The sequence below is a fragment of the Notolepis coatsorum genome, assembly GCF_963971535.1.
Source record: "Notolepis coatsorum genome assembly, chromosome: 7".
Taxonomy (NCBI): Eukaryota; Metazoa; Chordata; class Actinopteri; order Aulopiformes; family Paralepididae; genus Notolepis; species Notolepis coatsorum.
The window spans coordinates 154189596-154203407 of record NC_140171.1 but is presented as its reverse complement, the minus strand read 5'-3'; the positions used below and the strand labels follow the sequence as shown (position 1 = coordinate 154203407).

Here is a 13812-nt window from a genome sequence, read left to right as displayed (position 1 = left end):
AACATCATCCAGCCTCATCCAACCTGATCCAACATCATCCAACCTCATCCAACCTGATCCAACATCATCCAACCTGATCCAACCTGATCCAACCTGATCCAACATCATCCAGCCTCATCCAACCTGATCCAACATCATCCAACCTGATCCAACCTGATCCAACATCATCCAGCCTCATCCAACCTGATCCAACATCATCCAGCCTCATCCAACCTGATCCAACATCATCCAACCTGATCCAACCTGATCCAACCTGATCCAACATCATCCAACCTGATCCAACATCATCCAACCTGATCCAACATCATCCAGCTTCATCCAACCTGATCCAACATCATCCAACCTGATCCAACATCATCCAACCTGATCCAACATCATCCAGCCTCATCCAACCTGATCCAACATCATCCAACATCATCCAACCTGATCCAACATCATCCAGCCTCATCCAACCTGATCCAACATCATCCAACCTGACCCAACATCATCCAACATCATCCAACCTCATCCAACCTGATCCAACCTGATCCCAACACTGCAGGGTTTGCTTGTGTTACTTGTGTAGATGTAGTTTTAATTGTATTCCACACAGGGGAGATATTGTTTAGGTTATTAATATAGATGGCTCCCACAATTAAACGTTTTGAAGCATGGATTATAAACTCATTAGCGCCGTGCCGTTTGTTTAACAACCTTCTAGATTCTTGTACCGGATCTCCTCTCTGGTAAACAAGAATACCCTGAAGACTCTGGCAGGAGCACTCATTCAAGGGTACTACGACTATGCTTGCACCTCATGGTATCAAAGCACCTCAAAGGCGCTAAAAACAAAATTACAAACATCACAAAACAAACTGGTCAGACTACTGCTGGGCCTGACTCCTAGAACCCACCTCACCCCTGCCCACTTTGACAACCTAGGATGGCTTAGAGTAGACGACAGAGTACAGCAACTTGCAATGGGCCTGGTCTACAAGATACACTATACGACTAAGGTACCCATGTACATGTCAAAATACTTCCCAAAGGTCAGTGAATACCACGATCCCAACACCAGAGGGAGCTCCACAAATCATGTTAAACCCAGATTCGGCTCAAACAAGGGACTAAACACGTTTCGCAATTATGCCACATCAATGTGGAACGCCCTACCCAAAGCTGTAAAGGAATGTGAATCACTACCCACTTTCAAAACCGCTCTTAAAGAGCACCTACGAGAGGCTGAGATTCGAAACTGGCCACCGTAAATGCCCAAAACCCCCACCACCTCCTAATAGACAGTCTCCTCCCCACCGCATATATATATTCCCTCCCCGCCGTATGTATATTTCTCTCCCACCCACCCACCCCCTCCTAATCTACAGTCCCCTCCCCATCATATGTATATACTGTCAGGATCTAGGGGTAACAGTACTGTATATTTGAATACCGTTTATGTCACAAATGTATCAGTACTAAACACCTATATGTCCCTATGCCATAAATGTCATGTATGTTGTGTATGTCATAAATGTCTATATGAATTGAAAATGGGGGACCCTGATCTAAACAAGACAAACGTCTTTCTCTGGTCTGCATCCCCTTAATTGTGTGTATTGAGCCGTACTGTATTGTACGTACCCATTCTGCAATCTGTTAAATAAAGTTTTCATTCATTCATTCATTCACCGTTCATTATGGTGTAATTATGTATGCCTGTGGGGCTCTGCAGTAAAAGGGCCAACATACTGTAAATAAAATAAATAAATAAATAAAATAAACCCCCGATGTTTTTACCGACGAGCCCTACAGGGTCTTCTGGGCGGATCTCTGAACGGGACCGTGTCAGCTGCAGCTCGCTGCCTTCTCAGCTTCCAGACTGTCGGGTTTAGCTTCATAACAATACTTCCAATATTTAAACTAATCTACTCCACAAAGCTTCCACCAAGCAGCTACACGGTTAGTTAGTTAGGCAGGAGATGGATGCATAGTATGGACAAACGACCTGTTGCGCGCACCGTATAATAATAATAACTAATAACAACACATGTGTGTAATGAGTTGACTGTCACTTAGTTTGCAGAAACTCGTGGATAGCAGCAGCAGGCTGTGAGACGGTTCTATTTCAGGACAGTTTCAAAGTTCCTTTCCAAAACTTCTTGTCAATATTTACAGAGAGGTAAGTTGGACATTAACTGGCAGAATTGCAACACCTGCCGCCTGCAAGGAGCCCCTCACTCCCTCCCTGCACACAGACAGACAGACAGTACCGCCAGTCCTGACCGGGTCAGCATGTTCAGAACCCTGCTGCGCCGAGGAGGCGGCCACTGCTCTGCGCTGTGGAGACGGACCCACACCGGGACCGCGACCCAGAGGCTGGACATCAGCGGGATCTATCCACCGATCGCGACCCCGTTCACTCCGACAGAAGACGTGGACTATCAGAGACTCGAGGAGAACATACAGCAGTATGGCCAGATCCCATTCAAAGGTAACTTATTAATACAGCAGTATGGCCAGATCCCATTCAAAGGTAACTTATTAATACAGCAGTATGGCCAGATCCCATTCAAAGGTAACTTATTAATACAGCAGTATGGCCAGATCCCATTCAAAGGTAACTTATTAATACAGCAGTATGGCCAGATCCCGTTCAAAGGTAACTTATTAATACAGCAGTATGGCCAGATCCCATTCAAAGGTAACTTATTAATACAGCAGTATGGCCAGATCCCATTCAAAGGTAACTTATTAATACAGCAGTATGGCCAGATCCCATTCAAAGGTAACTTATTGATTGGTTGATTGATTGATTGATTGATTGATTGAATACTTTATTTAACAGATTGCATGATGGGTACAATACAGTAGGCCTACGGCTCAATACACACAAGTGTTAAGGGGATGCAGACCAGAGAAAGACTTTCGTCTTGTTTACATCAGGGTCCCCCATTTTCAATGAATTAAGTAACATATGACATACATGACATACAGATAGACAGTACTGCATCTATACATTTATGACATACCAGATTTACAAATACAGTACTGTTTGTGATACAAAAAGAGTCTAAAAAAGAGAACATACATGTTGACGAACAGTCAAACTCACTCACTGGCACAGGTTGGTATGTTAATTTATAAAACAAAAGATCAGATATAGCCTTGGTTATATTAAATAAAGAATATAAAATACTGATAATAATCTCCATGATGGTGATTGCTTGGTAGGCTAATGTAATGCATCTGTTTTCAAAGTTGCAAAACGGGTAGAAATCTACCCTTACAAAAAGTGTCAAGAGAGTTGCACTTTTTATTTGTATATATAATTATGGAGAAAAACCATGGTGATGGTTTAAATTGGATTATAGCCTACTGAGGTTAGGTTGCATAACTGTTCACCATGGCAGTGCCACCATGGTCAATTATTTATAGCTTACAGTGGCTGCTGAACTGAACGATCAAACTATACACCGTGATACCTGTTTATAAGCACAGTTTGGCTTTGCAGGGTAGTTAGTGGTTTTGAACTCGGGCTGTCACGTGTCTCACATGTCACTGGACTTCTCAAGGGATCTGGCGGTGAGGCGAAAGTTCACCCCAGACAAGAAAACGCAAAATCACCTCCCCTATGCAGGCTTCATTAGTTCCTTTATGCTCGGTGTTTGTCGCCCTCTGCTGCATTCTCACGGTAACTGCAGACTCTTCCGTCTTTGCAGTTTCAGGACTGGCGCTGTCCTCTCCATAGGTCACTATGAATGAATGAATGAAAACTTTATTAACAGATTGCAAAATGGGTACAGTACAGTACGGCTCAATACACAGAATTGTTAAGGGGATGCAGACCAGAGAAAGACGTTTGTCTTGTTTACATCACGGTTCCCCATTTTCAATTCATAGTGACATTTATGACATACACAACATACATGACATCATGACATTTATGGCATAGGGGACATACATGACATACAGGTATATAGTACTGTTACATTTGTGACATATACGATATGCAAATATACAGTACTGTTACCCATAGATCCTAACAGAGAATATATACATATGATGGGGAGGAGACTGTACATTAGGAGGTGGTGGGTGAACGGGAGAAAATATATACATACGGTGGGGATAAAATATATACATACGGTGGGGAGGAGACTGTCTGTTTGGGGGGGGGGGGGGGGGGGGTTTGGACATTTACGGTGGCCAGTTTTGAATTGCAGCCTCCCGTAGGTGCTCTTTGAGAGCGGTTTTGAATGTGGTTAGGGATTCACATCTTTTTACGGCTACTACTGTACGACTACTCACTAGGATGCGTCCCAAAGGGTAATGTCTAGATCCCATATTTTGGAAGGACATTTGAATGTCTCACTTTTTTTTGCTTATAGCTGCAAAGCCATAACTTGTAAAAATATTACCTACAAATCAACAAACATAAACAAAATTAGCGTCCTCCTGAGCGCTGGGATCTAGACATCACCTAGCTCCAAAACACACTCCTGTCTCCCTCCAGGAGACGAGAGAAGAAGAAGTATCTTTACTACAGGAAGTTCACTCATAACTGACCTCCTGCACATTAATGCAGTCATGCAGAAATGTTTTATCCAACTGAGACCTTGTTGACTGACTGGTGGTCCACTTGACTTAATAATGAATGATGATGATTGATTGATTGATTGATTGAAAACTTTATTAACAGATTGCAGAATGGGTACAATACAGTACGGCTCAATACACACAATTGTTAAGGGGATGGAGACCAGAGAAAGACTTTCGTCTTGTTTACATCAGGGTCCCCCATTTTCAATTCATAATCATGATCAAGACCGTGTGTGTGTGTGTGTGTGTGTGTGTGTGTGTGTGTGTGTGTGTGTGTGTGTGTGTGTGTGTGTGTGTGTCTGTTTGTGTGTGTTGCAGGTCTGGTGGTGCAGGGCTCTAACGGGGAGTACCCTTACCTGACGGACGAGGAGCGGGTGGAGGTGGTGAGGAGGGTGAGACTGGCCCTGCCCACCGACAAACTGGTCATGGCCGGTTCCGGCTGCGAGTGTAAGACTGTGTGCGCGTGTGTGAGACTCATCGCTGCAGCCATCTTGTAGACTAGACTAGAGGAAGAGAGGACTAAACTACTGTCTTGTAGACTAGACTAGAGGAAGAGAGGACTAAACTACTGTCTTGTAGACTAGACTAGAGGAAGAGAGGACTAAACTACTGTCTTGTAGACTAGACTAGAGGAAGAGAGGACTAAACTACTGTCTTGTAGACTAGACTAGAGGAAGAGAGGACTAAACTACTGTCTTGTAGACTAGACTAGAGGAAGAGAGGACTAAACTACTGTCTTGTACACTAGACTAGAGGAAGAGAGGACTAAACTACTGTCTTGTAGACTAGACTAGAGGAAGAGAGGACTAAACTACTGTCTTGTAGACTAGACTAGAGGAAGAGAAGACTAAACTACTGTCTTGTAGACTAGACTAGAGGAAGAGAAGACTAAACTACTGTCTTGTAGACTAGACTAGAGGAAGAGAGGACTAAACTACTGTCTTGCAGACTATACTAGAGGAGGAGAAGACTAAACTACTGTCTTGTAGACTATACTAGAGGAAGAGAAGACTAAACTACTGTCTTGTAGACTAGACTAGAGGAAGAGAGGACTAAACTACTGTCTTGTAGACTATACTAGAGGAAGAGAGGACTAAACTACTGTCTTGTAGACTAGACTAGAGGAAGATAGGACTAAACTACTGTCTTGTAGACTAGACTAGAGGAAGAGAGGACTAAACTACTGTCTTGTAGACTAGACTAGAGGAGGAGAGGACTAAACTACTGTCTTGTAGACTAGACTAGAGGAAGAGAGGACTAAACTACTGTCTTGTAGACTAGACTAGAGGAAGAGAGGACTAAACTACTGTCTTGTAGACTAGACTAGAGGAAGAGAGGACTAAACTACTGTCTTGTAGACTAGACTAGAGGAAGAGAGGACTAAACTACTGTCTTGTAGACTAGACTAGAGGAAAAGAGGACTAAACTACTGTCTTGTAGACTAGACTAGAGGAAGAGAGGACTAAACTACTGTCTTGTACACTAGACTAGAGGAAGAGAGGACTAAACTACTGTCTTGTAGACTAGACTAGAGGAAGAGAGGACTAAACTACTGTCTTGTAGACTAGACTAGAGGAAGAGAAGACTAAACTACTGTCTTGTAGACTAGACTAGAGGAAGAGAAGACTAAACTACTGTCTTGTAGACTAGACTAGAGGAAGAGAGGACTAAACTACTGTCTTGTAGACTATACTAGAGGAGGAGAAGACTAAACTACTGTCTTGTAGACTATACTAGAGGAAGAGAAGACTAAACTACTGTCTTGTAGACTAGACTAGAGGAAGAGAGGACTAAACTACTGTCTTGTAGACTAGACTAGAGGAAGAGAAGACTAAACTACTGTCTTGTAGACTAGACTAGAGGAAGAGAAGACTAAACTACTGTCTTGTAGACTAGACTAGAGGAAGAGAGGACTAAACTACTGTCTTGTACACTAGACTAGAGGAAGAGAGGACTAAACTACTGTCTTGTAGACTAGACTAGAGGAAGAGAGGACTAAACTACTGTCTTGTAGACTAGACTAGAGGAAGAGAAGACTAAACTACTGTCTTGTAGACTAGACTAGAGGAAGAGAAGACTAAACTACTGTCTTGTAGACTAGACTAGAGGAAGAGAGGACTAAACTACTGTCTTGCAGACTATACTAGAGGAGGAGAAGACTAAACTACTGTCTTGTAGACTATACTAGAGGAAGAGAAGACTAAACTACTGTCTTGTAGACTAGACTAGAGGAAGAGAGGACTAAACTACTGTCTTGTAGACTATACTAGAGGAAGAGAGGACTAAACTACTGTCTTGTAGACTAGACTAGAGGAAGATAGGACTAAACTACTGTCTTGTAGACTAGACTAGAGGAAGAGAGGACTAAACTACTGTCTTGTAGACTAGACTAGAGGAGGAGAGGACTAAACTACTGTCTTGTAGACTAGACTAGAGGAAGAGAGGACTAAACTACTGTCTTGTAGACTAGACTAGAGGAAGAGAGGACTAAACTACTGTCTTGTAGACTAGACTAGAGGAAGAGAGGACTAAACTACTGTCTTGTAGACTAGACTAGAGGAAGAGAGGACTAAACTACTGTCTTGTAGACTAGACTAGAGGAAAAGAGGACTAAACTACTGTCTTGTAGACTAGACTAGAGGAAGAGAGGACTAAACTACTGTCTTGTACACTAGACTAGAGGAAGAGAGGACTAAACTACTGTCTTGTAGACTAGACTAGAGGAAGAGAGGACTAAACTACTGTCTTGTAGACTAGACTAGAGGAAGAGAAGACTAAACTACTGTCTTGTAGACTAGACTAGAGGAAGAGAAGACTAAACTACTGTCTTGTAGACTAGACTAGAGGAAGAGAGGACTAAACTACTGTCTTGTAGACTATACTAGAGGAGGAGAAGACTAAACTACTGTCTTGTAGACTATACTAGAGGAAGAGAAGACTAAACTACTGTCTTGTAGACTAGACTAGAGGAAGAGAGGACTAAACTACTGTCTTGTAGACTAGACTAGAGGAAGAGAAGACTAAACTACTGTCTTGTAGACTAGACTAGAGGAAGAGAAGACTAAACTACTGTCTTGTAGACTATACTAGAGGAAGAGAGGACTAAACTACTGTCTTGTAGACTAGACTAGAGGAAGAGAGGACTAAACTACTGTCTTGTAGACTAGACTAGAGGAAGAGAGGACTAAACTACTGTCTTGTAGACTAGACTAGAGGAGGAGAGGACTAAACTACTGTCTTGTAGACTAGACTAGAGGAAGAGAGGACTAAACTACTGTCTTGTAGACTAGACTAGAGGAAGAGAGGACTAAACTACTGTCTTGTAGACTAGACTAGAGAAGAGAGGACTAAACTACTGTCTTGTAGACTAGACTAGAGGAAGAGAGGACTAAACTACTGTCTTGTAGACTAGACTAGAGGAAGAGAGGACTAAACTACTGTCTTGTAGACTAGACTAGAGGAAGAGAGGACTAAACTACTGTCTTGTAGACTAGACTAGAGGAAGAGAGGACTAAACTACTGTCTTGTAGACTAGACTAGAGGAAGAGAGGAATAAGATACTGTCTTGTAGACTAGACTAGAGGAAGAGAGGACTAAACTACTGTCTTGTAGACTAGACTAGAGGAAGAGAGGACTAAACTACTGTCTTGTAGACTAGACTAGAGGAAGAGAGGACTAAACTACTGTCTTGTAGACTAGACTAGAGGAAGAGAGGACTAAACTACTGTCTTGTAGACTAGACTAGAGGAAGCGAGGACTAAACTACTGTCTTGTAGACTAGACTAGAGGAAGAGAAGACTAAACTACTGTCTTGTAGACTAGACTAGAGGAAGAGAAGACTAAACTACTGTCTTGTAGACTAGACTAGAGGAAGAGAAGACTAAAACTACTGTCTTGTAGACTATACTAGAGTAAGAGAGGACTAAACTACTGTCTTGTAGACTAGACTAGAGGAAGAGAAGACTAAACTACTGTCTTGTAGACTAGACTAGAGGAAGAGAGGACTAAACTACTGTCTTGTAGACTAGACTAGAGGAAGATAGGACTAAACTACTGTCTTGTAGACTAGACTAGAGGAAGAGAGGACTAACTACTGTCTTGTAGACTAGACTAGAGGAAGAGAGGACTAAACTACTGTCTTGTAGACTAGACTAGAGGAAGAGAGGACTAAACTACTGTCTTGTAGACTAGAGGAAGAGAGGACTAAACTACTGTCTTGTAGACTAGACTAGAGGAAGAGAGGACTAAACTACTGTCTTGTAGACTAGACTAGAGGAAGAGAGGACTAAACTACTGTCTTGTAGACTAGACTAGAGGAAGAGAGGACTAACTACTGTCTTGTAGACTAGACTAGAGGAGGAGAGGACTAAACTACTGTCTTGTAGACTAGACTAGAGGAAGAGAGGACTAAACTACTGTCTTGTAGACTAGAGGAAGAGAGGACTAAACTACTGTCTTGTAGACTAGACTAGAGGAAGAGAGGACTAAACTACTGTCTTGTAGACTAGACTAGAGGAGGAGAGGACTAAACTACTGTCTTGTAGACTAGACTAGAGGAAGAGAGGACTAAACTACTGTCTTGTAGACTAGACTAGAGGAAGAGAGGACTAAACTACTGTCTTGTAGACTAGACTAGAGGAAGAGAGGACTAAACTACTGTCTTGTAGACTAGACTAGAGGAAGCGAGGACTAAACTACTGTCTTGTAGACTAGACTAGAGGAAGAGAAGACTAAACTACTGTCTTGTAGACTAGACTAGAGGAAGAGAAGACTAAACTACTGTCTTGTAGACTAGACTAGAGGAAGAGAAGACTAAAACTACTGTCTTGTAGACTATACTAGAGTAAGAGAGGACTAAACTACTGTCTTGTAGACTAGACTAGAGGAAGAGAAGACTAAACTACTGTCTTGTAGACTAGACTAGAGGAAGAGAGGACTAAACTACTGTCTTGTAGACTATACTAGAGGAAGAGAGGACTAACTACTGTCTTGTAGACTAGACTAGAGGAAGAGAGGACTAATCTACTGTCTTGTAGACTAGACTAGAGGAAGAGAGGACTAAACTACTGTCTTGTAGACTAGAGGAAGAGAGGACTAAACTACTGTCTTGTAGACTAGAGGAAGAGAGGACTAAACTACTGTCTTGTAGACTAGACTAGAGGAAGAGAGGACTAAACTACTGTCTTGTAGACTAGACTAGAGGAAGAGAGGACTAAACTACTGTCTTGTAGACTAGACTAGAGGAAGAGAGGACTAACTACTGTCTTGTAGACTAGACTAGAGGAGGAGAGGACTAAACTACTGTCTTGTAGACTAGACTAGAGGAAGAGAGGACTAAACTACTGTCTTGTAGACTAGAGGAAGAGAGGACTAAACTACAGTCTTGTAGACTAGACTAGAGGAAGAGAGGACTAAACTACTGTCTTGTAGACTGGACTAGAGGAGGAGAGGACTAAACTACTGTCTTGTAGACTAGACTAGAGGAAGAGAGGACTAAACTACTGTCTTGTAGACTAGACTAGAGGAAGAGAGGACTAAACTACTGTCTTGTAGACTAGACTAGAGGAAGAGAGGACTAAACTACTGTCTTGTAGACTAGACTAGAGGAAGAGAGGACTAAACTACTGTCTTGTAGACTATACTAGAGGAGGAGAAGACTAAACTACTGTCTTGTAGACTATACTAGAGGAAGAGAAGACTAAACTACTGTCTTGTAGACTAGACTAGAGGAAGAGAGGACTAAACTACTGTCTTGTAGACTAGACTAGAGGAAGAGAAGACTAAACTACTGTCTTGTAGACTAGACTAGAGGAAGAGAAGACTAAACTACTGTCTTGTAGACTATACTAGAGGAAGAGAGGACTAAACTACTGTCTTGTAGACTAGACTAGAGGAAGAGAGGACTAAACTACTGTCTTGTAGACTAGACTAGAGGAAGAAAGGACTAAACTACTGTCTTGTAGACTAGACTAGAGGAAGAGAGGACTAAACTACTGTCTTGTAGACTAGACTAGAGGAAGATAGGACTAAACTACTGTCTTGTATACTAGACTAGAGGAAGAGAGGACTAACTACTGTCTTGTAGACTAGACTAGAGGAAGAGAGGACTAAACTACTGTCTTGTAGACTAGACTAGAGGAAGAGAGGACTAAACTACTGTCTTGTAGACTAGAGGAAGAGAGGACTAAACTACTGTCTTGTAGACTAGACTAGAGGAAGAGAGGACTAAACTACTGTCTTGTAGACTAGACTAGAGGAAGAGAGGACTAAACTACTGTCTTGTAGACTAGACTAGAGGAAGAGAGGACTAACTACTGTCTTGTAGACTAGACTAGAGGAGGAGAGGACTAAACTACTGTCTTGTAGACTAGACTAGAGGAAGAGAGGACTAAACTACTGTCTTGTAGACTAGAGGAAGAGAGGACTAAACTACTGTCTTGTAGACTAGACTAGAGGAAGAGAGGACTAAACTACTGTCTTGTAGACTAGACTAGAGGAGGAGAGGACTAAACTACTGTCTTGTAGACTAGACTAGAGGAAGAGAGGACTAAACTACTGTCTTGTAGACTAGACTAGAGGAAGAGAGGACTAAACTACTGTCTTGTAGACTAGACTAGAGGAAGAGAGGACTAAACTACTGTCTTGTAGACTAGACTAGAGGAAGCGAGGACTAAACTACTGTCTTGTAGACTAGACTAGAGGAAGAGAAGACTAAACTACTGTCTTGTAGACTAGACTAGAGGAAGAGAAGACTAAACTACTGTCTTGTAGACTAGACTAGAGGAAGAGAAGACTAAAACTACTGTCTTGTAGACTATACTAGAGTAAGAGAGGACTAAACTACTGTCTTGTAGACTAGACTAGAGGAAGAGAAGACTAAACTACTGTCTTGTAGACTAGACTAGAGGAAGAGAGGACTAAACTACTGTCTTGTAGACTATACTAGAGGAAGAGAGGACTAACTACTGTCTTGTAGACTAGACTAGAGGAAGAGAGGACTAATCTACTGTCTTGTAGACTAGACTAGAGGAAGAGAGGACTAAACTACTGTCTTGTAGACTAGAGGAAGAGAGGACTAAACTACTGTCTTGTAGACTAGACTAGAGGAAGAGAGGACTAAACTACTGTCTTGTAGACTAGACTAGAGGAAGAGAGGACTAAACTACTGTCTTGTAGACTAGACTAGAGGAAGAGAGGACTAACTACTGTCTTGTAGACTAGACTAGAGGAGGAGAGGACTAAACTACTGTCTTGTAGACTAGACTAGAGGAAGAGAGGACTAAACTACTGTCTTGTAGACTAGAGGAAGAGAGGACTAAACTACAGTCTTGTAGACTAGACTAGAGGAAGAGAGGACTAAACTACTGTCTTGTAGACTAGACTAGAGGAGGAGAGGACTAAACTACTGTCTTGTAGACTAGACTAGAGGAAGAGAGGACTAAACTACTGTCTTGTAGACTAGACTAGAGGAAGAGAGGACTAAACTACTGTCTTGTAGACTAGACTAGAGGAAGCGAGGACTAAACTACTGTCTTGTAGACTAGACTAGAGGAAGAGAAGACTAAACTACTGTCTTGTAGACTAGACTAGAGGAAGAGAAGACTAAACTACTGTCTTGTAGACTAGACTAGAGGAAGAGAAGACTAAAACTACTGTCTTGTAGACTATACTAGAGTAAGAGAGGACTAAACTACTGTCTTGTAGACTAGACTAGAGGAAGAGAAGACTAAACTACTGTCTTGTAGACTAGACTAGAGGAAGAGAGGACTAAACTACTGTCTTGTAGACTAGACTAGAGGAAGAGAGGACTAAACTACTGTCTTGTAGACTAGACTAGAGGAAGAGAGGACTAAACTACTGTCTTGTAGACTATACTAGAGGAGGAGAAGACTAAACTACTGTCTTGTAGACTATACTAGAGGAAGAGAAGACTAAACTACTGTCTTGTAGACTAGACTAGAGGAAGAGAGGACTAAACTACTGTCTTGTAGACTAGACTAGAGGAAGAGAAGACTAAACTACTGTCTTGTAGACTAGACTAGAGGAAGAGAAGACTAAACTACTGTCTTGTAGACTATACTAGAGGAAGAGAGGACTAAACTACTGTCTTGTAGACTAGACTAGAGGAAGAGAGGACTAAACTACTGTCTTGTAGACTAGACTAGAGGAAGAGAAGACTAAACTACTGTCTTGTAGACTAGACTAGAGGAAGAGAAGACTAAAACTACTGTCTTGTAGACTATACTAGAGTAAGAGAGGACTAAACTACTGTCTTGTAGACTAGACTAGAGGAAGAGAAGACTAAACTACTGTCTTGTAGACTAGACTAGAGGAAGAGAGGACTAAACTACTGTCTTGTAGACTATACTAGAGGAAGAGAGGACTAACTACTGTCTTGTAGACTAGACTAGAGGAAGAGAAGACTAAAACTACTGTCTTGTAGACTATACTAGAGTAAGAGAGGACTAAACTACTGTCTTGTAGACTAGACTAGAGGAAGAGAAGACTAAACTACTGTCTTGTAGACTAGACTAGAGGAAGAGAGGACTAAACTACTGTCTTGTAGACTATACTAGAGGAAGAGAGGACTAACTACTGTCTTGTAGACTAGACTAGAGGAAGAGAGGACTAATCTACTGTCTTGTAGACTAGACTAGAGGAAGAGAGGACTAAACTACTGTCTTGTAGACTAGAGGAAGAGAGGACTAAACTACTGTCTTGTAGACTAGACTAGAGGAAGAGAGGACTAAACTACTGTCTTGTAGACTAGACTAGAGGAAGAGAGGACTAAACTACTGTCTTGTAGACTAGACTAGAGGAAGAGAGGACTAACTACTGTCTTGTAGACTAGACTAGAGGAGGAGAGGACTAAACTACTGTCTTGTAGACTAGACTAGAGGAAGAGAGGACTAAACTACTGTCTTGTAGACTAGAGGAAGAGAGGACTAAACTACAGTCTTGTAGACTAGACTAGAGGAAGAGAGGACTAAACTACTGTCTTGTAGACTAGACTAGAGGAGGAGAGGACTAAACTACTGTCTTGTAGACTAGACTAGAGGAAGAGAGGACTAAACTACTGTCTTGTAGACTAGACTAGAGGAAGAGAGGACTAAACTACTGTCTTGTAGACTAGACTAGAGGAAGAGAGGACTAAACTACTGTCTTGTAGACTAGACTAGAGGAAGAGAGGACTAAACTACTGTCTTGTAGACTATACTAGAGGATGAGAAGACT

At 41.8% G+C, this 13812-nt stretch overlaps 1 protein-coding gene across 1 annotated transcript in view; it reads left to right on the top strand.

Annotated features, from left to right (window-relative positions):
• Positions 1–1866: 1866 nt before the first annotated feature.
• The window catches only part of hoga1 (4-hydroxy-2-oxoglutarate aldolase 1), a gene marked incomplete at its 3' end in the record, with an annotated part of 80251 nt that continues 68305 nt past the window's right edge, over positions 1867–13812 (top strand). Inside the window, 2 exon segments of the mRNA XM_084318440.1 lie at positions 1867–2470; positions 4897–5045. Of these exon segments, the coding sequence (XP_084174566.1) occupies positions 2272–2470; positions 4897–5045 (348 nt within the window). The 5' untranslated portion in view covers positions 1867–2271.